We start from the raw sequence: 27,556 nt of genomic DNA on the forward strand, positions 1-27,556 counted from the left end.
GATGTCTCTTTTAGAAACAAAATAATAAAATCAGAGCTGGAAAGTAGGTGGAGATAGTCTAGCAGTACAAGCTTCGTAGTTTACAGCTTGTTATATATTCAAATAAATTGTTAGTGTAAATATATTGTAATTATTCATAATTACATTACCAGTTGCATTACCAGTTAGAAAACAACCACTCCAGATAGGAAAAGATTTGCCCAGCGTCACTTAAGAGAGGAATGAAAACTAGAATCCTGTTTTCAGGGTCAAAATTAGTGACAATCCCTTGGTCTAATAATTATTTGGCTTTATATTTCTCTCACACTCGGAGTTTACAAAGGGCTTTCACATTTCACTATCTTATTTTTCTATCTTACTCTTACTTTGCTTCTTCCAAGAACCTTGTGAGGAAGACACAAATATTACCCGTTTCAGAGGTGAGAAAACTGATTCTGGTAAAGTTGGTTGCCCCAGATCACAATTAATTTCAGTGTTGGCAGAGGGAGAGCCACTGCACCACCTAATGGTGACATACTAAGTTTATGATATGGTGCTTCATAATAAATTTATTTTGAGTCATTAACAACTACATATATATATATATATATATATATAAAATGAAATAGCCAATCTGTGAACCATAGAATCAGCATTCAGCATAATGCTGTAGGGAAGGAATAATTTCTACTTTCTTAGGGTCTCTGGCTACAAATTAAACAGAAGACGGATTAACAGAAGAAAAGCATGCAAATTTAAGAAAAGCATGTAAATATGTAATATATATTACATTTATATAATATGTATTATATATGTATATATAATATGCATATGTACATATATGTAATATATATGTATATATAATACAGATGTTTACATGTTCATGGGAGTTTTCACAAGAAAAATGAAGATCCAAAGAAGCAGAGTTAAATGCTTATATACTGAATTGGACAAAGTAGTCAACTGTGAAAATGTGACTAAGCCAAAAGGCTTGGGCTGGGGTAGGGAAATGAGTGGAGAAATGACCGGGAAGATAAAGATTAGTTAAACAGAGTGTGTACTGGTTTATCTCGGCCTCGACTTCACGTTCTTGGTGATAAGAATGTCTCTCCTTGTCATATAGGCAGGACATCTTTCACATGGGAATTTCCTCTCCTGCTTTTAAGAAAAAGAGGGAAAATCAGAATGTCCTTGCAGCTGCTGTTTTTCAAGTGCCTTTAAGTCAAAATAGTCAATATGCCAGAGTAGCATATTTTGGGGTGCTATGTTCTGAACTCCTTCAATGCAATCACTAACTACTGATTTAACTGATATCACTGACTATATTTTGAGGATGAGAGTGGAGAAATGGGTGGTGTTGGTGCAAGAGAGCTTTAACATCAACTACTATAATAGTAAGTATACAGATATCATTTAAAATTGATGTCAAAAAATAGCAATACGGTTAGCTCAGTTGGTTAAGAGCATGGTGCAGATAACACCAAGGTTGCCAGTTCGATCCCCGCATGGGCCACTGTGAGCTGTGCCCTCAAAAAAAAAAAAAAAAAAGGGCAACACAAATATATTAGAAACCTAAAGGTAAATAGTAGAAGAAACATCTACAAGAATTATCATCAATTTAAAAATATTACTGATTTTTGAAAATATTGGTTAAGAGGATGGAATGTTAGGCTTTTACAGATAAAACAACCTTCAGTCATGCATAGGGTTAATGACAACCATTTTGAATGTGCTTCTGAATTGTTTAATAACAGCCACTAGGTATTGTAGAGAACATAACATGTTTGCTATCTAGAAATTGATAAATTCTTGGTTATATTACACACAAAGACTGCCAAGATACACATCTATATACTATAGATAAATTTTTATACAATTTATCATTTGCTTGAAATTGTTGGGGAGGATAAACCTTTCCTCTATCCTCTTAGGTTTAGTACTTGGGGGCCTGCAAATTAAACTGACAACAGACAGATTATCAAGAGGAAAAAAAACCATATAATTATGTACAAGTGTATAGGAATTCACAAAGAAATGTGACATTTCTTCTTGTAGCCATTGATTTTCAAATGTCTTCAGTTCAAGATAATCATTATGCCACTGTGGCGTATTCTGGATTCCTTCAAAATTAAGGATAAAAAAGTAACCTGTATGTATGTTTAAATTTCCTGCATATGCATAATAAATTCTAGGAAGATATACAAGAAACTAATAATAGTGGTTACTTCTAAGGAGGAGAGATCTGAGCCTATAGGAGAAAGGAGTGGGATAGAGTTTTTTCACGGAATATATATATGTATATATATAAAATCTTCATTATTCATGGATTTCATATATGTGAATTCGCCTAGTTACTAAAGTTTATTTGTAACCCCAATGAATAATCAATCCAGTACAGCACTTTCGTAGTCATTTGCAGACATGCAGAGATGCAGAGTGGCAGAAATTTGAGTCTCCCTACACATGCGTCCCCGGCTGAGGCTGAACAACGTGATGCTCTGCTTTCTTGTTTCAGCTCTCATATTGTAAACAAGTGTCCTTTTGGTGGCCTATGTAGTACCAGGTTTTTTGCACTTTTGCGCCTTTTTCTGTGTGCATGATTTTGCTGTTTAACATGGATTGTGCTGAAGTGCTATCTGGTGTGTCTAAACGTAAGAAAGTTGTGATGTGCCATATAGAGAAAATACATGTGTTAGATAAGCTTTGTTCAGGCAGGAGTTATAGTGCTTTTGGCTGTGAGTTCAGTGTTATATACCGACAGGGTTCAGAACACGCTACGCCAAAATCTGGCACCTTGGCTATTTTAAGCTGAAGGAATTTGAAAAACCGCAGGTGCAGGAAGGACTCTCTGAAGCAGATTGTAAGACCCTCATGTGAAACAAGCCCACCCTGTACCTGCAGGAAAGGAGCTTCCTTTTCTCCAAAGATGGAGGATGCCGAGAGGATTCCCTAAGAACAGGCTTGGCCAAGTTTCCTCCAGTTCACTACCTTAGCTCATACCCTTTTGTCCTATCACATTTTTCCAGGACTTTTCACTCTTCTTCAAACCTAGTCTAAATACACTGAAGTTTAACTGCTTCTTCCAGCCTTAATTTCCTTATGAAGGCTCCCGTGTAATGTAAAATGTATATTAAATAAATTTGTAGGCTTTTCTCTTGTTAATCTGCCTTTTGACAGTCCAATTTACAGGGTTCCAGCTGAAGAAGCTAGGAAGGTTGTCATGCAGGGTCTCAGATCCCGCTCCCTGCACAAGAACGCAGGAGATGTTGAGGCCGAAAAGGAACAATGGAGCCATAGATAGGGGAGTCATACCACTGTATTCTCGATGGCGGCTGGTTGAGACACGAAAGCAAACATCCGCCAGTACCCCAACAAGGGGGTCTTCCTGCACCCCAGTCTTGCTGGCGGCCGGGCAAGACACAGAAAGTAGGATCCACACGATCCGCAATCTGCCATCCATGGTTGCTAACCCCACTTGCTAGCTGCAATCCACAGTCCACTTCTCTGCCAACCAACCAACCCCCTAGTGTAGCCACGGCAGTTATATTAGTGGCTAATGGCTAACTGGTCACAGCTGATGGCCACCCAGTCACAGCGGATCGCCATCTGATTACAGCTGATGGTCATCTAATAACCGAGCCAGCACCTTACATTGTTAGGCCGAAAGCCTGGAAACTGCTCTGAGACTCTGTCCCCATGAGGGTAATAGGTAAAGATACTTTTTTTGTCCCCTACAATACTTTTTGATTTTTGAGCCATTGAATACATTAGCGCTACTACAAATTAAATAAATAAATAAACACCTCAGGAACTGATAGCCACCTGAATATTATAAAAATTTAACTTACTGTTTGATTAAAGCATTCTCATTAATTATCTTTATCTTAGTGAAGCAGAAAAGACAGGAACAAAATATTTTCAAAGTACAGGCCTGGGAAGAGTAGGAAAGAGAGAGGGAAGAAAATGAAGGAAATGATTGAATAATGGGTTCCTTTAAATTTAAACAGGAGTTTTAAAAACAGTTTCTAAAAAGTGTTAAATTTCCATTATTGTGAACAAACTATTAGGACATATTTTTACTTCTAAGACTTATAATGTGCTGGTCAGTCATTTGCATTCATTCATCAGTCATTCATTCTTTCAACAAATAGTGACTGACTACTTTAAGGCAGGCACTCTGCTATCTATGTTCTAGGTGCAATATAGTAAACAAGACTCATGAGTTCTGCCCTCCTTGAACTTACAGTCTAACGAAGGGAAGAGATGTTATACACGTAAGCATATAAATACATAGAGTTACAATTTGACATAAGGCGTTATGAAAGAAAAACACTGGCTTCAATGAGAAAGTCAAAGGTGGAGCAACTTAGTTTAGATGAGAGGGTGAGTCGTGGAAGGCTCCTGAGAAAATGACATTCGAGTTACAACCAGAAGGATGAGAAGAACTTACTAGAAGAAGAGTTGGGGCAGGTGTGGGAGGGTTGGGCATTCTGGGCAGAGAGAAAACACTTGCAAACTCCCTAAAGTAAGAGGTGCTTTAAAAAAACGGAAGGATGGCCAGCATGGCTAAAGCATAGCAAATGTGGAGAAATGACCCCAGATGAGAAAGGAAAGATGGGACAAGCAGAATTTAACAGTCAATGTTGAGGAACTGATGTTTTGTTTCAGGTGTAGTGGGAACTATGGAATGGTTATAATTAGGAAAGATATTATCTAACTTATAGTTTTAAATGATCACTCTGGCTATTGGTTGGAGAATGAATTGAAGGATGGGGGGTGGGCATCAGCAAAGACACATTGATACATCTTGAATAGTCATGTCTTATAAAGGTTGCTTTTCTTTTTGTTTTTAAAGAGAGACGTTCTGATTAATACACCCGTCTGGTAACTTAAAGTATGCATATTTGAAGCATCATGAAGATTCTCATTTAGAGAAGAGTAAGAGTAATTTTATTCAAAGAGATAATAAGTCTTTGTCTTCATATTTTTGTTAACTACCTTTAATGGCATTGTCCAGTAGACTTCTAGTTCTGGAATGTTTAAATCCTCTGTTTCTTTGCCTGTTTTACCCAGTTAAAATTTTTGTAACTTTTACTCTATGACTCCAATTTGCTCTTTTGTATTTTTTAAATTATTATTATTTTTTAAAACTAGTATCACTTTATTTATTTTTTACTTTTTATTTTTTTAAGGAGAGTGCAGCTCACAGTGGCCTATGCGGGGATTGAACCGGCAATCTTGGTGTTATTAGCACCACGTTCTAACCAACTGAGCTAACCAGCCACCCCCTTTTTAAATTTTCTTATTTATTTTTTCACAGCTGCTAAATTTGTCCAGGGTTTTATTATCTCACATATATACGTACTGTAATAACTTCTAGCTAATATCCTTTTTAGCTTCTTCAAATCATTCTATATACAAGTTCCAGAATAAGTTTTTTTCTTAAATTTATTTCTCATCTTAAACTTTTTATTTCAGAAAAGTTTTTGTTTCTGTAAGTTTGAAATTACTTATTGCTAAAATTCTCCCTTATGTTGGACAATAAAGATTTTTCTTAAGTATTTCATTACTGCACTTATTTAGTTCAGGGATTCTTTACCTGGGATCCACAGATCCCTAAAGGGTACATGGATAAAATTCAGAGAATTCGTGAATTTGTATGGGGAAAAAAATTACATCTTTATTTTCACTAACGTCTAACTGAAAGTTATCATTTCCTTTAATTCTGAATGTAGTCCATAAACCACAATAATATCAGCAATACTTGTAACTTTCTCACCGAAAGAAAACTCAGATATTTTCATATCACATTATAGCTTTTGCGGCTATCTGCAAATATCATTTATACTCATCATTACTTCAAATTTAAGATAGTTATTAAGTCTTGTTATTTAATGCGTGTATAAAGACATAAGTATTACACTTTTCACATGAGGGTTGCATGACCTGCACACATTTATATTTTAACATTTTAACAACTGTATTTCAATATAATTGTCTTCCTTCCTTTGTAACGCTATATATTTTATTTTATGCATTTAAAAACATTATTCTGAGGTGTCCGCAGACTTCATCAGACTGACAAAGGTGAAGAACTCTTGTTTTTGTTGCATTTATAGCGCTTGACAAATTGCGGGCAAAATAAAAACTGAAGAATAATCAACTCAGTACTTTTTAACTAGAATGTTTCTCTCCACTTTTGATGATAGTCATATATTATGATCATGTTTTTATAGTTATCAATTCTTGTTCTTTAAAACACACTTTAAGAGGGAACCAGAGATAGTGAAATTCGTTTAAGTTCAGTTTAAAATATACTAATGACATTTTTCACGTGTTAGGCACAAATTTATAACATTTAAAGTTCTTGCTGCCTTTTCAGAAACCGTCTACTAATTTAGAGCAGTTGTGAGATCAATCTGAATTAGATAAAAATGAGTAACGGAATATTAAATACTAAATATTAAAAGAAATTCAGTTTAGTTATTTTATTCAAATTGACTTAATTATTTTCCCCCATAAAGGTCCTGGCCAAATTGCTAATGACTAGGTAAGCATAATTGAATTCGTATATTAATGGTTGCTCATTAAAATAATTGTTCCAAAGTATTTGAAAACAGATTGTCTCTTAAGCATTTATCTACTTTACCATCATTTATTATAATACTTGTATATATTGAATCCTTTTACCAGCAAAGATACAACCTGAGCCACATTAACCATGTACACTCTCATATAGATTATAAGAGTTACCTAAGAATAAGAAAAGAATAATATGCGGCAATGGTACAAAGCTGAATTGACAGGTATTTATTAAGCATTTATATGCCATCAAGTTACACGGGGACTTAAAAAGACAAAGAGTATAAAATAAGACAATGACAAACATGACAGATTGTGTCAGGTTGACTAATTCTCACACAGTTATAATTACAGTACATTATTAATTTTTACTTAGCAAACTTTTCATAAGACCTGCAAAATTAAAAGTAGAAGACTCCAACTATATATTCTGTTAGTACAGTAAATATGCATTGATCATGACACACTTATTTCTACCGGATACAGCAGGTAAAATTAAGTGAAGAGAAAGTGTTTCATCTTTTTTGGTTTGTTATAACAATGAAGAGATCCTCTAGATTTCTGGGTAAGAGGGGTAACTGGCAATTCCACAGTGATTTCCACTATTTCTTGCCATCAGAATATATCCGTTGTCACCAAAGTTGTGGCCCCAGCTTTAGAAAAACAAAAACACAAAATTACAAAATGAATACAATCAAATCACATTATCAACTTTTTGTCTCTTAGATTGTTTTTGTCTCCTAAAGTGACTGTATATGAAGAGCTGTAAAACAAAATCAGAACAACATAATAGAATAATTTCCCCAGGGCTTTTAGGTAATTTTCAAGATACTTTGGAAGGCCTAGTTCTATACTGATGAATAAACTTAATATCAAGGAAAAGAACATAAGGTCCATCCCAAACCTTTAATCCTCCTGCATTGTAAATACACCTTACCCAGAAAAAGGGTATTATTATCCTTTTCAAGGCTCCACCTCTAAATGTTTTTGCATAATAGGATCATAGTCGATGATTTCCTATCAAACAAATTCCTTTAGAATGTCAATTAAGAAATATTTTTGAGCGACTACTGTGGAAAAGACATAGGGTAGGAAATTCTAAAGTAAGCAATGAAAAGTGCAGCCCTCAAACAGATTTTTGACCTAGAACTGGAGCTGAGATAAGATTTAGATAAGATTTTCTCACAGTTAAAGCTGGACTGTGCTACCTTAGGAGGAGGTGAGCCCCCTGGCATTGGAAGTGATTAATCAGAGGTTTGCACAACTTGTCAGAGACGTCGCAGAAGGAATTCATAGGTCACATAAAAGTTAGCGGGGATCAGTGATTCTCTTACTTTTTTGTTTCACGGACTTTGAGAATTAAAAAAAAATATTTACAGATTGACATAAAATCACCAATTTTTAAATTAGCAAGTACAGATCTAAACAAACGAACAGAAACATACTCCTAATATCACCATCATGTTGTAAAAGAAAAGACATTTAAACAGCAAAAACAAAACTTAAGAGGACATACTCTCTAATTTAAAGATAGTCCTTTTCATCAAATAAATTTAGATTTATGAAAGATTCGCCTAAATATTCTTTTCCCCCCACTTTGTCACAGACTAGTGAAAAAAAAAAAAAAGAAAAAAGTCTTTGTAAGAGAAATGATTTCTAAAGTTCTTTATGATTCTGAGATTTTTTAATTGTAGGTATACAAATAATTATGAGGCAGAATTCATTAACTGCTATAACTAGGATGCAAATAAAAGTGTGAAATTGAGAAAAAGCCCACTGTGTTTATATTTGGAGAGCAACAGGAAATTGAGCTGAAAGGAAAATTGGATGTCTCCAGGGGAGTAGTGGAGAAAAGAAAATAGAAAGGTGATTTGGGGCCATATGGTGAAGAGCTTGGAATTGCAGGCTGGGGAACTTACAGTTTACTTCCACAGGCCAAGGCGAGCCATTGCAAATTTTTGCTCAAGACTCTAAGGAAGGCTGTGTTTTTGCATGCCGCGGAGAAACTAAGACATGCTGCTTGATTGCAAGAAGACAAGTGACATTATTTGAAACAGCTGTGCTGTAATAGGCCTCAAATGTCCTATGTATCAGCCACTCACTGGACACTTTTTTCAGGTCTCACTTTTATCTCTCCTGTACGCTAAGCAAAGGAGTAGGTGTTCCCAAAGGAGACCAGAAGGAATGATCAGAGAAGTATTCTAGAAGATAAATCATGAAAACACAGTGCTGAAAGCAGAACAGGAAGTGAAGAAACGGGAGTACTGAGTACTTTAGAACGTCACTTTGTAAAGAGCTACATATAAACATCAATATTATGCTTACCATCACCATCGTCACCATCATCATCATCACAAGAAAGCATTTGTTGGGGCTCCCTCTAATTCCTGATTTTAATTCAATATGCGTTAAAGTATAACTATATTACCTGTTTTTCACAAGCCAGTAGTCTTTCCCATTCTGGTTGCCATAGCCAATGACCAGCACACCGTGGTTCACTTTCAGAGTACAGGATGGGTCATAGTAGACGCCTGAGAAGAAGATACGGGTGGAGAAAAAGAGTGAGTGGGATGTGACAACACTTGAAAATGCTATGACTATTATTAGACTCGTTTGCTCACTGTCTGGGTTCATTAAAAATATAGAAACATCTCCTCTCATGTTTCAACTATTTAGAGTTCATAATTCTTCCCCATCAAAGCTATCTAAATTTGTCCATTTTCTTGCCAAGTTGGGCATCCATCCAAGCACAGCTCCCTCAGGAATCTTCTTTGATAAATTGCCACCTTTTTCCAAATCATTTTTAACTTACATACAGTTATTTTATTTCTTTGTATATATCCCTACATGGTGTATTCCATACGTTTTCAGCCTTTGCTAGATTAAATGGTCTTTAAGGTGAGGTTTAAAAGAAAACAAGATTCTAGTCTGCTTTGTCTAACATAGTGCCCCCACCCCCACCCCGTACCCTCCCAGCACACCCTTCCCGTGCACACAGAGTAGCGGCACCCACAGTGTACGACCAACAGGCTCTGTAGTCAACTCGCACAGTTTCCCATCCTAGCTGACCACTTTCAGACTGTGTGGCTTTAGACAAATTAACCTAAGCCTTAGGTTTTTCATCTATGAAACAGGGTTATTGTGAGGATTAAAAGAGAGACAGTGGTCCTTCAGTTTCGAACATAATCCGTTCCGGAAGATCATTCGAGTTCTGAAACGTTCAAAAACCGAGGTGCGGTTTCCCCATAGAAAGTAATGCAAAAATCTGTTCCAGACCTTTAAAATCAACCCTTACAACTGCAAAGTTAGCCTGAAGTTTACTGTCTAATGATACTATAGATCCATAAAATGTACGGTGTTCTTAAACCGAAATGTTCGTCAATGGAGACGTTCGAAAACCAAGGTACCACTGTAATGCAAGGAAAGAATTGATCATAGCACTCCTCACGTAGCCTGAGTAAACTCTGGGATGTATTACTTTACTAAGTAGAACTGGGTATAAAATGCATCTATGAAATTGGAGGGTTCCGTTCAACCTAAACATCCACAGGTGGAGTGATGGGGCAAGAGAATATTCTTTCTTATAGTGCAAGGGCAGCACATAACGGGAGGATAATATATCTGAGTTTTTACCACTTTTGTAGAGGAAGAAAGAAGGATGACTCGCATCTATAGCAACAGACACAGGTCCTTTAGTTGCCACAGCTTCTTTCAAGGCTTCTTCACTGCCATAAGGAAGTTCAGTGTACTTTGAACATGTGGCAGCTCGATATTTTGAGTCATATCGGCACGTTCCATCCTGAAAAAAAAAAGAAAAAAGTATATTTCAGATAAAGAAGTATATTTCAGCTTCCTTTATAAATCACCAATATCCTAAGTCTGGATTTCAAATAAGTTTTCTTGGAGCAGCTGGTTTGCTCAGTTGATTAGAGCGGGGTGCTCTTAACAACAAAGTTGCCGGTTCGAGCCCCACATGGGCCACTGTGAGCTGCGCCCTCCACAACTAGATGGAAACAACTACTTGACTTGGAGCTGATGGGTCCTGGAAAAACACACTTAAAATAAATAAAAGTTTAAAAACAAATACCTTCAAATAAGTTTTCTTTCCTCATCTAGCCTTTTCAAGTGTCTAAGTTTCCTCCCTCTTTTTGAGGAAAGAAAAATCAAATCTTCCAAACCCTAACAGTTGCATGTTCCATCCATAACAGAGGAAAAACACAACTATTCGCTTGTTTCAAATTGTGAACATCTTCACACATGCAGAACTTGCCAGGATAATGTCCCTCAGATTCTGAGGTAGACTGTAGGGGTATGCTACATAAAGATCATTAACTGTAGATTAGAACTTTAAAATCCTTTTGATGATATAATGCCTGCAAGACAAGATGTTCAAATGCCAGTTGGTAAAGACCAGATAATATGGAAAACAGAGTATATGTTAAGTGGACAAGGGGAGGTTACTAATTCATGTTTGTTGTTTGTACAACTGTGCTTTTAAAATGTTTAGTAGGAAAAAGAACTTGAAAGAAATAAACCAAGAGTACGAACTGCTGCTGCTGGAGTCATGGCAGGACAGGCATTTAGAAAGTTTCTCTCCCTCTTTGACCGAGTATTAGTTGAAAGGAGTGCTGTGGAAACTGTAACCAAGGGAGGCATTATGCTTCCAGAAAAATCTCAAGGAAAAGTATTGCAAGCAACAGTAGTAGCTGTTGGATCCGGCTCTAAAGGAAAGGGCGGAGAGATTCAACCAGTTAGCGTGAAAGTTGGAGAAAGTTCTTCCAGAATACGGAGGCACCAAAGTCATTATAGATGACAAGGATTATTTCTTATTTAGAGATGGTGACATTCTTGGAAAGTATGTAGACTGAAATAAATCACTACTGACATGGCATCACGTGAAGCTGCCATTCCACTGAAGTTCTGAAATCTCATCATGTAAATAATTTCCATGTCTCTTTTGTAATAAACTAATGATATCCAAAGTAATGACACCCAGTATCTCTTAAAATTTAGTTCCACTGTACTGATATAAACATTTCCAAATAAAAATATACAAATTAAAAAAAAAGAAAGAAAGAAACCAGAATGATAGTGGTTAAGGTAGGAGTTTTTTGAGTGATTTTCTTTCTTCTAAATTTTCTGTAATATGGACATATTATTTACATCATTTAATTAAACGTATAATGAAATTGCAAGGAGGAAAGAGAGAGCTTTATTTAGCTTTTCAGGAGGTAGGAGAATGGTGAGGTTAATGACCTGAGAAGAAGGTTGAGCATGGGAGAATGCAGGACAAAAAAGTTTAAATACCAGGCAGATACAGAGAATTTTAAGGAAGGTTTGCTGAAAATCCACTTTTCAGCATGAATTCTACTTGCTTGTTTAAAATCAATATGCCACTGATAAATTAAGAAGGCTACTGCATAAGAAAGAGAACTTGTGAAAGTTTAAGAATTCCTGATCAGGGTTCTCACACATGACATTGCTTCTCAAGAGGTTGGCTTGGTGGTGACTTTAGTACAGTCAGTCAAGGCACAACATAAGGTCATGGGGCCGCACAAAACGCTTGCTTGTGACGCACCATGGCTTTGTAGGGATAGGAAGCTTCTGAATCGATTCCCTTGTTGTCGATGATGTACTGGAAAGCCTCCGTCATGAACCCGCCATTGCAGCCTTTATTGCTGTATTTTGTTGCAGTCGAGCAATCCACCAGGTTCTGTGCGCTCAGAGACACCAGCTGTCCAGTTTTCAGCTTCAGCTGTGCTTCCAGGGCCCCCACGGCGCTGAAAGCCCAACAAGCACCACAAGAACCCTAAAACAGACACAAAGTCACAAAGGCCGACATAGAACGTTGGTAAGGATGACATCATAAAACAAACTGGATAACACCCAACATGTCAGCCCTGTCCGTAGTTCCAGGAAGAGCTCCTTCCACTACAATTTCCTCTTCTCTTAGCCAGTGGGAATGAAGACTAAATATTTGACTGTTCTCTGGGTGGGTCCAACCTTGAAAAAGATTTGCAAATGGTCAAGCTCAGAGCAGAACTGTCATATTCAAATATATGAAGAAACAGTACTTACTAGGCATCTACTTAGTGCCAGCAATCGTCACCCTTAAGGGAGGGAGATAGATGCCTACAGTAAAATGATTTTGAGAGGAGCTGGGCTGATGACCTTGACCTAAAAATACCCTTCCTCCTGCCAAATGATGCCTGAAACATAGGGTTAACATTTCTTTTAGCTTCAGAATTTTTTTGATGAAAAGTTATTTTACAAACAGGAAAACACAAAGCTGCTTTAGTTAAAAAGTGCAGAGGGTCAAGAGCTCTATTATAACTGCTCTCTCTCTCTCTTTCTCTCTCTCTCTCTCTCTCTCTTCCTCTCATCCCACGTGGCTCTCTACCCAACGGAAGCAAGTTGAATTTGCTTTTGGTTAAAGCAAAATCACCCGTGAAAATGCAAGCACCCACGGAAAACATCTCATTAAATGATTTATAGTCAACAAAATATGTAGTTTATTGGGTCTTCCCAAACTTTTATTTTAGAGAAGCTCCAGTAAGAAACCCAAAACTAGCTGAAAGAAAAACACATCTAGGTGGAAAAGAGATTGGCAGTGCCATGTACTTCTTCGTTTGTATGTTCTCCATTGGTCACACCCTGGGGCCACTGCTCGGTCTTCTCCCTCCCCCTGACCTCAAAGGTGACACATGGGTTGAACCCTTTGTTATCCCTAACGAATTTAGGACTTTTGTAGCTTTTTTTTTTTAACAAGCAAACCAAAGGGGATGCAAAAACATAGAAACAAATTTATAAAGCCTGTATTTCTTATTCTAACCATATAAGCCTAGTCATGAATGAACTTGACTAGTAGAATTGATAGACTACTCTGAGCTCCAGTTCCTTCCTCTCCTTCAAACCCGAACTTCATAAGTGAGATGGAGGGGGAAACTTCCTGATCAATGTTCTCTCCTATACGATGCTATTTCTCAAGCAACTGGCTTGGTGGAGGGTCCAGTGTAGTGGATGGCTGAAGCTGGATGAGTCTTCAAGACCTATTAGCTTAGTTCACAGTTTTTGTCTAACGTGGCTCTAACCATTGGTGCTCTAAGCATTGTGGGGAATATCAATAAAGTATGATGTGTGGTCCCTCAAAGAGCTTACTTACAATGTAGATGGGAAGACAAGAATAACAAAAATAATTAGAAAGTAACATAAGGGAGATTCACTGCCAAATTCAGAAGCTAGATGAAGCACCTAAGGAAGAGAGCGCTCTCACGGGGGTGCAGAGGCCTGCGATGACGACACGCACCTGGTATTTCACATCAGTAACACACCCCTTATCCCTCCAGTCCAGAGAATCAGGCAATTTCTGATTAGCATTTGACTTGTAAGTGACATTTCCTCGCCATTGGCTGGGAACTCGCAGGGAACTCATCAAAGACATCACTTCTTCACTGGTCTACAAGGTTAAAAAAATAATTATAATAAAATACACACACACACACAGGTGCCACAAACATGTACACACATTTTAAGAAAGGAAACAACTATTAAAACTGTAACACCAATATATACCAATAACAAAAGATAAATACAAGTCATTTGACTTCTGCAATTACATATATATATATATTATTTCACTTATATCCTACTTTTCAATATTCTTATTGAAAATAGTCAACAACTGAGGAGAACTAGTGGTAGTTCTGAACTAGTGGTAGTTAGGTACTGCTAACTATCTGGTAGGTGAATTGTCTGGGTCTCTTTAGGCTGACACTTTGCATTAGCACCCCAGTTAGGCATTGGGAAGGAGAAGAAGAAAGTGGTAAAAACTAGAAATTACAAGAAGGCAGGTTTTTGGTTCAAAGCAAGGCAGAATTTTATAAAAGGGCTGCCTGAAAGTGGAGTGAACTGATTTTCCTGTGAAAAAGAATTAGCAAAGGAGATTCCTGATTTAAGTAGGAATTTAATCTACCTACAGGGTTCCCTTCCAAGGGGTACGATGATTCTTACTTTTGGCCACGGTGGTAAAGTTTTGTAGGGTAGAACGGAATCTAAAAACTAATGGGAGATTGATTATCTGTGATATTAAATACCCACACTCTTCTCCGTTAAGAAAGCAGGTGGACCATATTAAATTGTCAATTTAGGCTTGGATAAGTATGGTTGCTAAAAGATTGTGAGTGGCAATGCTTTCTAGAATTAATAAAAAATAAAAATAATTACTATTGTAAGTTTAAAATATTCCTCTAAAGAAGGGATTTGTTAAGGAAAGTGGTCACAGTAGGACTAAAGAAATCTGTACAAATTCTTGTCTTTATATTCTACTTTTTTCTGTGTGTACATATAGATAATTCTCCTTTGTTGTTTACCTTCAAACTGCCTTTGAAGAGACAGAGACCATTCTGAGCGAGATTGGAAGTAGGATTATTTGTAATGTACCTACCATGTCTCCCAGGTGGTTCATGCCCAGATCGTATGAATGCATTCCCATCGAATGCTCCAGATTGTGAAGCGTCACAAATTTTAGATTTTTTTCCCAGATGAGTCGCCGTGCTGCTTCCTCATTCTAAAATACAAGGGGAAAGAGCATAGTGATACTGAATCCTGCACACACAAGCGTTCAATAATGAAAATAAACATATAATGAAGCATTCTACCAAATGTGGATCCGTCTGGAAGCACGCAAATAAATGAATATATCCGATATAACTGGTAAAATTGCATATTAATCTTAATCCTTGCTCTTAATTGCTTTGGTGGTGAGTAATATTATTTTATGATATACATAATGAACTTTCTCAGTAAACACAAAAGTGTGTTTTAGAAACTGCTGTTTGCTGAAGTATATCTTTTGTAGGCGATAAACTCACTTAATCTTTACAGGCCTTTTTAAAATGTCTTTTTTTATCCTTTACTCTTGAAAAATTGTTTTGCTGACTATACAGGTCTAGCTATATTTCTTCAGTTATTTGAGGATATTTCTCCATCGTCTTCTGGTATCTATTATTGCAGATGTCAGTCTAATTGTACTTCTGTTTTTAACTTTGGTGACTTTGTGATTTTCTCTCTGAATGTTTGTAGGTTCATTGCATGTCTGGGTGTGGATTTCTTTATTTTTCTCTTCTGGGTACTTAGGATTGACGGCGTCAGGACTTTGTTTCATATCTGGAAAATTCTCAACCAGTATCTCTTCAAATATTGCTTCTCCACCATTCTATCTAATTCTCTTCTTCAGAAACTCCTATCAGAGATATTTTGGAGCCTCAAACTTGCTTTCATCTCTTTTACCTGCATTTCTTTTCATTTTCATGTGCTGCCTTCTGGGTGAATGCTTCAATACTGTCTTCTGGATTGCTGATTCTATCCAACTCTTTCCAGTCTGACATTTTATCTCTTTTATTGAGTTCTTATTTCAATGACTATATTTTTTTATTTCCAAGACTTCTAATTGGATGTCTAGTTTACTTCACAATTTCTTGTTCATTTGTATAGATGTTACTCCATTATGTATAGTGCTATTTTAAAATTATTTTTGCTTCTATTATTTTAATTTTATCCAGAGTGTATCCATATTTTTTTTTTAACAGGACTTTATTGGGGAACAGTGTGTACTTCCAGGCCTTTTTTCCAAGTCAAGTTGTTGTCCTTTCAATCTTAGTTGTGGAGGGCGCAGCTCAGCTCCAGGTCCAGTTGCTGTTGCTAGTTGCAGGGGGCGCAGCCCACCATCCCTTGTGGGACTCAAGGAACTGAACTGGCAACCTTGTGGTTGAGAGCCCACTGGCCCATATGGGAATCGAACCGGCAGCCTTCGGAGTTAGGAGCATGGAGCTCTAACCGCCTGAGCCACCGGGCCGGCCCCAGAGTGTATCCATATTTTGACTGTTGGTTTCGTTGCCCTCCATATGAAGAACCAGTACACATAGAATACAATGTGCATTGCAGACCCTCACCCCGACCCCCAGGCCATAGTTTACAATAAGCAGTTGCCCAAGGAGCAGTCAGTAACAACCCTTTTCTGCCTCATTTCATTTAGTGTTAGGGCCCAGACCCAGACCCTCATTTCAGGTAGTGAGTCTAGATGCAGCCCTCTCCCTTGGAGCAAATGTTTTTACTTTTACTCCAGTACTGGCCATGTACAGATATACTTCCAAACCACTAGAAGGGGGAAAAATGGAAGAAAGAAAAATAAATCTAATGAGTACAGAGAAGGAAAAAAAGAAATTAATTTTAAGATAAAGAAATGTAGGACAAATTAAATAAAGGTAGGATACTAATTGAAAGTCACTTTCATTCCTCCTTAGGGATTGAAATCATTGAAAAGAGAGAGAGCTTTGATTTAACCAGATCGTGGTGCTACCTGCCCATCTAACTCCAGCTGACTTTGAAATTAGAGGCTTGATCTAAAGGGGAGTGGATGAGGGTGAAGTCCATCACCGCTAAGAAAACAACTCAGAATGCAGGTACTACTCAAAGTATCATTTCTACAAAAATAATATATCAAGTAAATAAATACATAACATTTGCTTACAAGTTCAGAAATATTAGACAGTTATAGCACTAGGATTAAGTTGGGATTAAGTTCTTAAAACCAAACAGTAAGTATGCTTTGAGATAGAAACCAAAGTACAAAGTGGGAAGCGAGAATCAAGAAACAACACCTGGTACCACTTGTTATGTACCAGGGACTAAAATAGGGCTTTTTGTTCCTTAAATAAGTACTTCTTTCACCCTGGCCTGGGACCTTTACTCCAGTTATCTACTTTGCTTGCTCCCTTGCTTCTATCAGTTCTCTGCACAAATTCACCTTATATGTAAAGCCTTCCCTGACCACCCTATCATATACATGGAATAATCACTCCCAGCTTCTCACAGCCATCACCCATGGCCCTTCCTGCCCCTCATGCCTTGCTTTATTTTTCTCTACTGCACTTATCACCATCTAACGTATCATATATCTGCTCACTTATTTGCTTATTTCCTGTCTCCTCCTCTAGGATACAAATGAGCACCATGAAAACAGGAACTTTGTTTTGTTTCCTACTGTATCGCTAGTACCAAGAACAGAATCTGGCAAGAAGTGAGAGAGTAACATTTATTGTAAACATTGCTTGTAAGAATATAATTTGAGAGGGGGAAAGCATAGGGTACTACAGTGAAAGCAAATCATTCAAGTGGCGATCCCCTGTACCTTTTCTGTGTATTGTTTGCCATAGTTTTTCTTCCAGAGATCCCAGTGATAATCCAGGGTGGGATCTTTGTGAAGTTGTGTCATCGCTGAGGAACAACCCAGGAGCACCAAAAGCAGCCATTTCATTCTGTTAAAGAAAGGGCCACATAGGAAGAGTAGCTATTAGCTGCATATGTTGCGACTATGTTTTTTCATACAAACAAATAGAGACTCCAAGTCTGTCAAAGGGACAGAATATTACAAATCAGAATCATACAGGAACTTTTGGGGGGATATACAGTAACAGGGAGTAACTGCAGATTTATGTCTGAAATACCACTTCTAATGCTTAGTAGCTCTTTACGAAGTGATTTTCAGAAATTTCCTGACATCTGGTAAACGAAAGTTACATCCAAGGTTAGGGGGTTGTTGGTAGGGAGGCAAGCAGGAACTTTCCAGGATTTGCCAAGAAATCTAATCAAAGGAAATCCTCTTTCCTCCTTTCCAAAAAAAAAAAAAAAAACCAAACCACAACATCCTTAAACACAAGGCAAATCTTTGAAAAATCATTTATCTTCATAATTTTTGAATGCGTAAATTCCTCTTCACTGGCCTATTTAAATATCCACAACATTTAGAGGTGGGGAAAAAACAACCCCTATGTATTGCATTCACATCCGAGGGTCATTTAATTATTTTAATGTTTTTTTTCCCTAACCATCAAAATATCTATTTCAAAGGAAGCAATTAACTACTTTTGAAAACACCACTTCTATATAAATATAAAAAGACTTGAACAGAAATTCAGTGACTAGCTCTCCCTCAAACGGAATTCTGCTTTCTTTTCTGTTTCTTTTTCATTTAAAATAATAACTGGAATTGTAACCGTGTAAAAAGTCTTCAAATTATATTCCAAAGAAAACTACGTTTCAGCCTCAGGCTTATATGTTCAAGCATACATTAACTTTTCAAAAACAGATTCCTTTTAGTAAAAAAAATAAGAGGTAAATTGAGTGACTTGATTATTTAGTTTACTTCCTGAAACGAAAGATTTAAAACCCGGCAGGCAGAGCAAGCTGAAAACACAAACTGTTTAAAGACCAAACGGGAGGTAAAAAAGCAGACAGTACATACATGATTGAAGCAGCAGGTGCTCCCATCCTAAGAATGCTTGAAGGTGGACTCTCTCCAAAGATCTGGAAGGCTTCAGCTAGATTCACTTTTCAGACATTGGAACATGTCACATGGGTCTCCACAATGAGGAAGTCAACTTTCATTTCAGTTTCATTTAGAATCTAACTAGATCAGATGTCTCCCGCCCCCTCTCTATAGTTTTGGAGACGAGGTGGATACACTAAACATCAAAAAGAGCCCCCAGTCCAAGAGACCCCTAGAACCAACTCAGCAAAATAAGAGCAGTACAAGTTTACCCTTTAATCCGTCATCATTTTGTTAACTCACTTAACCTAAAAACACCAACTGTCAGATGGCAAAATTTAGTTATGAAGAGTTTAAGATTACGCTTCTGAAATCCCAGCTTCCTCTATGGTTTCCTAGGAAAATTCATCTTATTCCTTTTAACATAACTCACCCATGATTTACTATTGTCTAATTCTCACTCAGCTATTCCTTGGTTCATCAATTCAAAATATGTTTATTGTCAGTAATATGTGTTAGTGTATTCATGGAAAAAAAGATACACCTATATACAGCTAACTGCTGAGTGGTTACCTGGGTGGAGGTGGGGCCAAGGCGAATGGTCACTGTTTACAACTTGCAGTTTCCTAATTACTAATGAGACTGAACACCTTTTCACACATTTATGTACCATTTGAGTTTTCTGTGAAATGACTATTCATATCTTTTGTTCATTTTTCTATTGCATTGTTGCTTTTTATTATTAACTTATAGGAGTTTTATATATATATAAATATATATATAAATGTATAAATATATATATATATATATATATATATATATATTCTGGTTACTAATCATTGAGATATATATATTCTAAAAATATCTTCTCTCTGTCTTTCACTTGTCTTTTTCCCTGGCTTATATTGACTTTTTCTACATGAAATTTTAAAATGCTGATGCAGAAAAAATTTATTCAGCTTTTACCTTATGATCTATGCTTTTTTTGTGTCTTGTTTTAGAAAGTTTTCTTCATTCCAGTGTAATAAAGATACACTCATTTAATTCCCATAGTTTTAGAGTGTATATTATTTTTTCTCTCTTTTTTTTTGTTTTCTTTTTTTTGTTTTTTTTTGGGGGGCAAGAGCGACTCCAGTGTCCCGAGGCCACATTTAAAGCAGGTACCTGGTTGATTAGGCTGAGCAGAGGATTGGGGGGGGTCTCAGTTCTTTTCTTTGGGGCCAGCCCAGCCTAACAGCCTGGGAAACTGCTGCGGCAACCATCTCTAAGGCCTGGGTATGGGCCTGTCTACGCTCCTTGTCTCGATTATTGAAGACCTTAGAGGCCAGTTCTAAAAGATCTGTTTGGGGGTGTGAGGACCCTTCTCTAGTTTCTGAATCTTCCTGCGAATATCAGGGGCCGACTGGGAGATGAAATGCATCTGCCATCCGGAGAGTCAGGATTAATGTTACCGTAGGTTTGTAGGGCCTCTGAAAGGCAGGAGAAAAAAACAGTGGGGTTCTCATGGCGGTCCTGGTGGATTTCCCTACTTTTTCATAATTGATCCCTTTCTGAATGGCAGCCTTCATGCCCTGAAGGAGACAATTAACCATATGGTCTCTTTAGGCAGTCAGGGTTGGGCTGGGCGTGAGTCTGGTAATTCCAGTTAGGATCCTGGATAGGAACGGCTGTCTCCCCAGGGGGATAGGTGCTATTATTTTGGCGATGCATGGAGTCTGCTATTTCCCTAGCTTTTCAAATGATATGATCCCTTTCAGAGTTAGTACATGTGGAGAGAATAATAACAGATGTCCCGCCAAGTAAGGTCATAGCTAAGGATAAGGTATTTGAACTCTTTAGTAAAGTGGGAGGACCCAGAAGTAAAGGAGCCTAGCTTAGATTCAGTCAGACGCAGGTCCGTCATCAAGAAAGGGACAGGGACCCTAACAGGGCTCTCAGCGTCTGCCACTTCCCTGAGAGGCATCTGGGTGGCTGGGGTGCATAAGGTTGCCCGGATCAGGTATAAGGAGGGGAAGAAAGGTTGGGAGCAGGCAGTATCGGGTGGTGACGTTGAGGCAGTGGGTTGATATGGTGGAGGAACTTGAACTAGCAGAGGTCAGGGAGGAGAGGAAAAATCAGGGGGATCGGCGCAGAAGGAGAAGAGGTTGAAGCTAAACCTAACAGGTGTGATTTGCCCTTGGGTGGGATATGGGACAAGTCACATTTCAGCTCAAAGAAAGCCAGGAGGTAGGGGACCTTACTCCATTTACCCTGCCAGCAGAGATGGTTGTCTAAATCTCGGAAAATATCAAGGTCAAGAGTTCCGGGAGGTGGCCAGTGTTCGCCATTATCAAGCTTATATAGTGGCCAGGCCACAGTTGAAAAGGAAATAAGATGTTTAGCCTCTAAAACGGGGTAAAGTCCCCTCTTAATACGGCCCAAGAGGATCCCCAAAGGGGAGTCCTTGGGGTAAGATCAGGAGCCAGAGCCCATAGTAATGAAGGAAGAGAATAGGGGGGCAAAAGAAGGTAAAGTCTAGACCCTCTTAATCAAGGACAAGGGAAAATGGCAGGGCATCCCGCTGTTGGTTTCCTCATGTGTGGCGAAGGGCAAATCTGACTGAGCAGGAGGGTGAAAGAGGGAAGTCTTACCTAAGTCATCCGCAGAAGGATAAATGAAGGCGGCTTCCTGTATGGGTCACCTAATTGTTAGTATTTTTTCTCTTTTAGAGTTGTTGCTTTTGGGTCTTTATTTCATCTGGAATTTAGTTTTGTGTATGGAATTTAGTTTTCTCCACCTTGTTTTTTTTCCCCACTTAACATCCTGTTAAGAAAAAAAATTTTCAATACTTAGAAAGGCGTCCTTTCAGTGCAGTGTGGGCATTGCCTAATGGACCCTGGGGGTGGGGGTGGGCAGGATTTTCTGATTCTATAAGGGTGTGCAACTTTGATTGACTTTCCATTGACTAGGCTATTTTACAACTCTGTAGGGGTAGAGCTAATTTGTAAAAAACTAATACGTATGCAAATGATTCTTATACCTAGCAATGCAAATAAATTTTGTCTAGTAGATTCTACTGAATAGAGAACATAAATAGCTGTCACAAAAATTCTTATCTGAACCAGGTTTAATATCTTACGGACCGCTTATTAATAAATGAGTTGAATCAAATCTTTGAGTCGTGTTATTTTCATTAGTATGAGAATCACATTCTCAACTCTTTGTAAACTATACTGTAGCAATCAAATCCTGAAAATAAACCCATAGGAGTATGTATATTCCTCATTTATCTTTATGGCCATCTAGCATCTTTGGAACAATCTTCCTGTTTGGAGAATTTCCTACATTATAAATTTTGTTTCGCCAAGTTAGAAGCCAAAACTCTGTTTCCAACCTGCATTGCATTAAAAGCACAGACATGTGACCTAGCCTTTGCCAACCAACACACCTGTATAAGATATCAATTTGGGGTGGTCATGTGAGAAAGTAGGCCTGTGTAGAATCCAATCTGCCTTTTGGCGAGAATGGTAGAGGAGATGAACAACAGCAGCTGCAGATCTTCTGGCGTCTGGTCCCCAGGGTCACCTGTACAAGTTGTAGTGTTCACACCAGGTATGTGTTCAGTAGCATCCTTGGTTGAGCATCTCTCTAGCTGTGTGGCTTAGAAAATGTTCCTGGTTACATAATCTCCAAGCCTGACTGACTTTCTGGTCTTCCCAGAGATTTTGTGACCTTCCCACAATTTTTAAAATTTATTTATTTTTTGACTTTCAATATTGTTTTATATTTATTTCAGCATAGTGGTTAGATATTTATATAATTTACGAAGTGGTCCCGCCGCTTAGCCTAGTACCCACCTGGCACTATATTTAATTATTACAATATTCCTTTCCACAATTTTTTAAATAAACTGTAGTACCAGATAGATGAACCCGTTAATGACATCACAGGAGTGTAGAGTTTAGAGAAAAACAAGGGCTGGATCTCACAAGGTAGATCAGAAAGGTGTTTTCTCAGATTATGACCGGAAGAAACTCAAGAAGAAAACTACTGTGGGCCTCTCAATTCCTTCAGATTGTCCTTTTCTCTGTCCTTCTTTTACACGTCTGGTATCATACCTGATTTTTTGTTTTTAGCCTTGGTGTTTTAAATGTATTTGTACCCCCAGACATATATACTTCAATTTCCTTAGTGAGGAAACATGCATAAAAACAAATCTCTTTCAACAAGATGAAAAATGTACACAACTGTTTTGAGAAGGTGCATGTGTTTTTTCAGTCATTATTTCTCTGCCTGGAATGGTCTATAAACCCGCACTCAGTACAGAGCATGAACATGGTAATTGGGCAACAGATAAACACCCTCTGCCTTCATGCCTGGGTATTGCCTAAGTGGGCCTTAGGGAGGTTTGTCTAAGGAAGCTAAGTGGTAGAATTGGAACTCAAAGCCCACACTCTTTTCAATACCTCTCGCTGCCTAGACTAGACATTATATGTCCCACTAGGCTGGAGCAGTAGTGTCCTGGAGCTGGCTCTTACTGGGATTAGCTCATGAAAATGCCTTATGTCCATTTCTTCCTAATTCCACTTTAAGCGGCATTTCATTGGTTGCTTGAAATTGGCCACTATGGGAAACATAAGCAAACCCTATACTCAGGCTCATTTTTTTTTTTCTCCCTTCTTCTGGAGAGCCAGTTGACTACTTGGAGTGACTGACTCAGAGGCATTGAATATGCTTATTTTGAGTGGAGTTCATTTCTCTTTGAATCTTTTTTAGTTTGTTCAAGACTTGCATTATAAGAAGTTGTGAAATGGACTGAATTAGTATAGTTCTCAGTTTCAGATTGCAGAGTCATAAAATTTTAAGAAAATATTAGAGGGCCAACTTAGGGTTGCTATCTTTTTAGTTATTAAAACAGGACATGTAAAAATTAGTATCTACACTCATCACCATTTCAAAATTGAAGGAGCATTTGAATACCAAAAAAATAATCTCAGAATTTAGAAACTGAATATATTTAGTTTTATGAAAAGCTCCCTCCACTGTCTTTATTTTACTTATTTAACTGTAGAGTAATGAAAATATTGCCAAGGACAAAGACCCAACAAGGCAGGGATTTTTTTTTTTTTCAAATGTATCTCAAGCAGCTACAATAGTATCTGGCACATAGTAGGCCCTCAGCTACTATTTAATGAAATAATAAAGGACTTGCACTCATCTAAGGACCAAAGTTTGGCTACCCCTGGTGTAAGCTCCCAAGTTGGCATCTTGGATAGTAAGTCAGCTAACATATTTGCAGGAGATACGAAAGGAAAAAAAATGTATGATTCCTATTTCAGGTTGCTAAAATCTACTCGGGAGCTTTAGGAGATACATTCCTGAAGATGACTTAATATCAAATTGGATGCTTCCGAATTTTAAGAGAACTGTGTAGTGCCTTTATGTAAGATGTTAGAAATGCCTTTGCTAGCAATTGGAGAGCCTTTCCACGGTCCATTACTTTCCCCTAGGAATCAAGAGTTCCAATGAGATTGAAAGCTTGCAAGGATGTCAATGAAAGGGGTAAGATTCTGACGCTTCCATTTACTATAATTCTATCAACAGAGACACTGAGAACACCAACTGTAGCAGCACCTATGAGGTGGTGGTAGCAGGAGTAAACTTATTCTATAGATGAGGAAACTGGGACCAAGAGAGGCTGGTCCAAGACCATTGCAGAAGTAAGTGCTGGGAACATGGAAACTGTGCCACAAACCTCAGACGCAGGAAACATGACTATGGAGCCCCAGTGAGTGATCAACTTTTGTTTAAACCATTTCTCCTTTTTCACATCCTAACAGATTTGCTAAATCAGCACAGCCTTTGGGAGTGGGGATGGGGTGGGGTGCTTGGTACTTGTAACCTATAGCAATAGTAACAGAAGAGGCAGAGGATGTGAAAACACCTAAGGTGGTGTTCAGGTTAAAGATGAATGACAGTTGCTTCATTTTATTTGTAAAGTCCAAGTGCAAGCGCAGTAATAGCCTGCTTCATTTCGGTGTGATTTTAAACGTACACATACGGGCAGTTTCCAACTTGCCAAAAGGTTGTGTTCTAAAAGTCATGTAAGGAGGCTGTTTAGAACCAAGAATACACTCTCCTAAAAAAGTATTATAAAGTAGTGATTAGTTTCTGAGACAAGCCAACAAAAGCCTAACCCATAATGTAGTTGAAAAACTATACTTATACAAGAAATACTACTGCAAACATAACAGATGACGTCAATGATACTTGTTCCAGCAGCTCCTAAGACTGTGCCTCCTTAGACTGTTTTAGACTTGAATTTCATTCTCATGAATAAAAGTGGTAGCAAGCTCTAATAATAGAGTTTAGCAAAACTACATTATATTATAGCAATCTATAATAGCAGACACTCTGGCCAGGTACTATTCTAAACACCAGACATATATTAACTCATTTAATGGGCACAATAATCCTGTAAAGTAGGTACTATTATTTTCCCTATTTTACAAATCCTTAGTCCGAGTTGGTGCTCTTGACCGTGGTAATATGTTGCTTTCACTAAATATAACTGGCTTTTATCATATAAATCTTTGTCTCAGTAGAGAGGAGAGGGAAAGTAACTGATTCTGGACATGTTGTGTAAGAGGCAACAGTACACTTAAGTTAACCCTGGTACAGGGGAAGTGCTCAGAAAATATGTTTTGATTGAACGCAAGTGATAAATTAGTATTATTTTTGAGTGACAGGGAGGTTACAGATTCATTTTTGTAGGTTTATGAGAGCTGGAGTGATACATGATTGTATAGAAGATCCAGATGGTATTTTCTTTCGAGTCTAGGGAGATGCCGGCCTTCCCGATTACTTAAATATCTTGTCATCACACTTTAGACGACAATACTGCTTAAGATTTTAATCGGTCCCGGTAAATTCTCACTGACTTGTTAGGTCTCTGAGGGCTTCAAGTAGATACTTTTTATATTTTGCCAGTTCTTCTATTTGCCTTCAGTGGGAAGGCTGGCCTGAGTTACCTCGTTCGCCATACTGCAAGGGCAAATCCCCGATTCACTATTTTATCACTCCTCTACCACCTCTAGGACAGTGCTTCCTTACAGAATTAGAATGCAAGCCACAAAGTAATGTGTAATGCTCTGGTAGCTATATTTTAAAAGTAAAAAAATAAAAAAGGTAAAATGAATTGAAGCTTATATTCACTGAATTCAATACAGTCAAAATACTATCATTTCAACATGTCATCAAGAAATTATGAATGAGATTCCTTTTTTTTGTACTGTCTTCAAAATCCAGTTGCATAGTCTACACTGCTAGCTAGCATACCTCAGTTGGAACCAGCCACATTTCAAGTGCTCAGTAGACATGTGGGGTTAGTAGCTACCATTTTGGACCACATAGGTCGAAACCCTCATCACTTCTCCTCCTAAAACAGAGATTTGATTAAAACATTTCCCATCTCAAAAATCTTCAATGACTCCATGTTGCCTACTCATTTAAGAACAAGTCCTTACCCTAGTATTCTAGATTCTGTACAAAAACAGCATTACCTGGGAACTTCCAATTTGCAGCCTGGCATGGAAGAAGTTAGGAAGTCACTACTTCATCCTGACAAGTAAAAACTGAATAAATAGAAAAATCAGCAATTATTATTAGACCCACAGTCTAATAATGTCCTTCCCCTCATCTCTGCCTCTTGAAATCCTGTTCCTCCTCCATGGGTCACCTCAGAAGACATCTCTTTCAAAGAACCCTTCTTTATCCCCAACCTGATGTCTTTTTAGCCGCCTCTACATTGCTTTGAAGCTCTCTTGTGGTAGACTCATAGATTCTGAGAACAGAAAATTCAACCCCTTAGTTTTCTACTTAATATTACAATTATTTATGTCTTTGCCATACAAGTCTACTTGTTAGCCCCCTCAGTACAGGAGTTATGTATATCTTACTGATCTTTGTGTCCTCCACAGTATATAATGCAACGATATAGTAGGAACTCAATAAACATTTGCTGACATGCTTGAAGTTATTTCAACAGCCTTCAATCCACTCTATCTTGCAATCTCATCACCGCCACATCGTACTCCTAAGACACATTTTTATCATGCCATTTTCTATGCTTCCTGTTGCCAGTTTTATTTCCCCATAATCTGACCCATCCTTGAGTATTCTACTCAACTTAGAACAGATTTTCAACCCTCAGCCTCTACTATAGTCAAGCTGATCTCATGCGCCTCCCACATTAGGCCGACTCCCTTCTGTAGCAGATTAGGAAACATCTGAATGACATGGAAAAGGGAAATGAAAGCAGAATAAGGAAGCCTAGTGCCTTCTCCAGTTTTTGCAGTCACCATCTCTTAGCCTCATGTACCCTGAAAGTTAGCTGCTTCACGTCTCTCCGAGGAATATCTTACTTAGTATTAAAGAAAAGGACTCTACATTTTAGGACAATATTGATGTCGATGTTATCCTCCGTTAATTTACCCAAGTGATTAATTCTGTGCTGGGAATTCAGTGATAGACGTTATTCTCATAGTTAAAATAGCTCACTTGTAAGTGATCCTTCTGTCCAAGAAATACACAAAGGTGAGATGAAGAATGGGGAGATACATTCCAAGCCCCCCAGTGGACGCCTGAAACCGCAGGTAGCACAGAATCCTGTACATACCATGATTTTCCTAT

The 27,556-nt window shown here is 37.9% G+C and overlaps 1 protein-coding gene and 1 pseudogene across 1 annotated transcript; one reads left to right on the forward strand and one right to left on the reverse strand.

The window, feature by feature from the left end:
• Positions 1 to 6,769: 6,769 nt before the first annotated feature.
• On the reverse strand, positions 6,770 to 19,010 carry CTSS (cathepsin S). Its single transcript, XM_033093733.1, has 8 exons — positions 18,863 to 19,010; positions 17,750 to 17,876; positions 15,005 to 15,127; positions 13,868 to 14,017; positions 12,140 to 12,370; positions 10,195 to 10,360; positions 8,990 to 9,092; positions 6,770 to 7,214 (listed from the first exon to the last, which is right to left on the reverse strand). The coding sequence occupies exons 1-8, from the start codon at positions 18,886 to 18,888 to the stop codon at positions 7,115 to 7,117; spliced, it is 1,026 nt and encodes a 341-aa protein (XP_032949624.1). The 5' UTR covers positions 18,889 to 19,010; the 3' UTR covers positions 6,770 to 7,114.
• Positions 10,565 to 12,133, forward strand: LOC117015223 (10 kDa heat shock protein, mitochondrial-like; annotated as a pseudogene).
• Positions 19,011 to 27,556: the final 8,546 nt, after the last annotated feature.

This window comes from Rhinolophus ferrumequinum, chromosome 22, assembly GCF_004115265.2.
Source record: "Rhinolophus ferrumequinum isolate MPI-CBG mRhiFer1 chromosome 22, mRhiFer1_v1.p, whole genome shotgun sequence".
Classification (NCBI taxonomy): Eukaryota; Metazoa; Chordata; class Mammalia; order Chiroptera; family Rhinolophidae; genus Rhinolophus; species Rhinolophus ferrumequinum.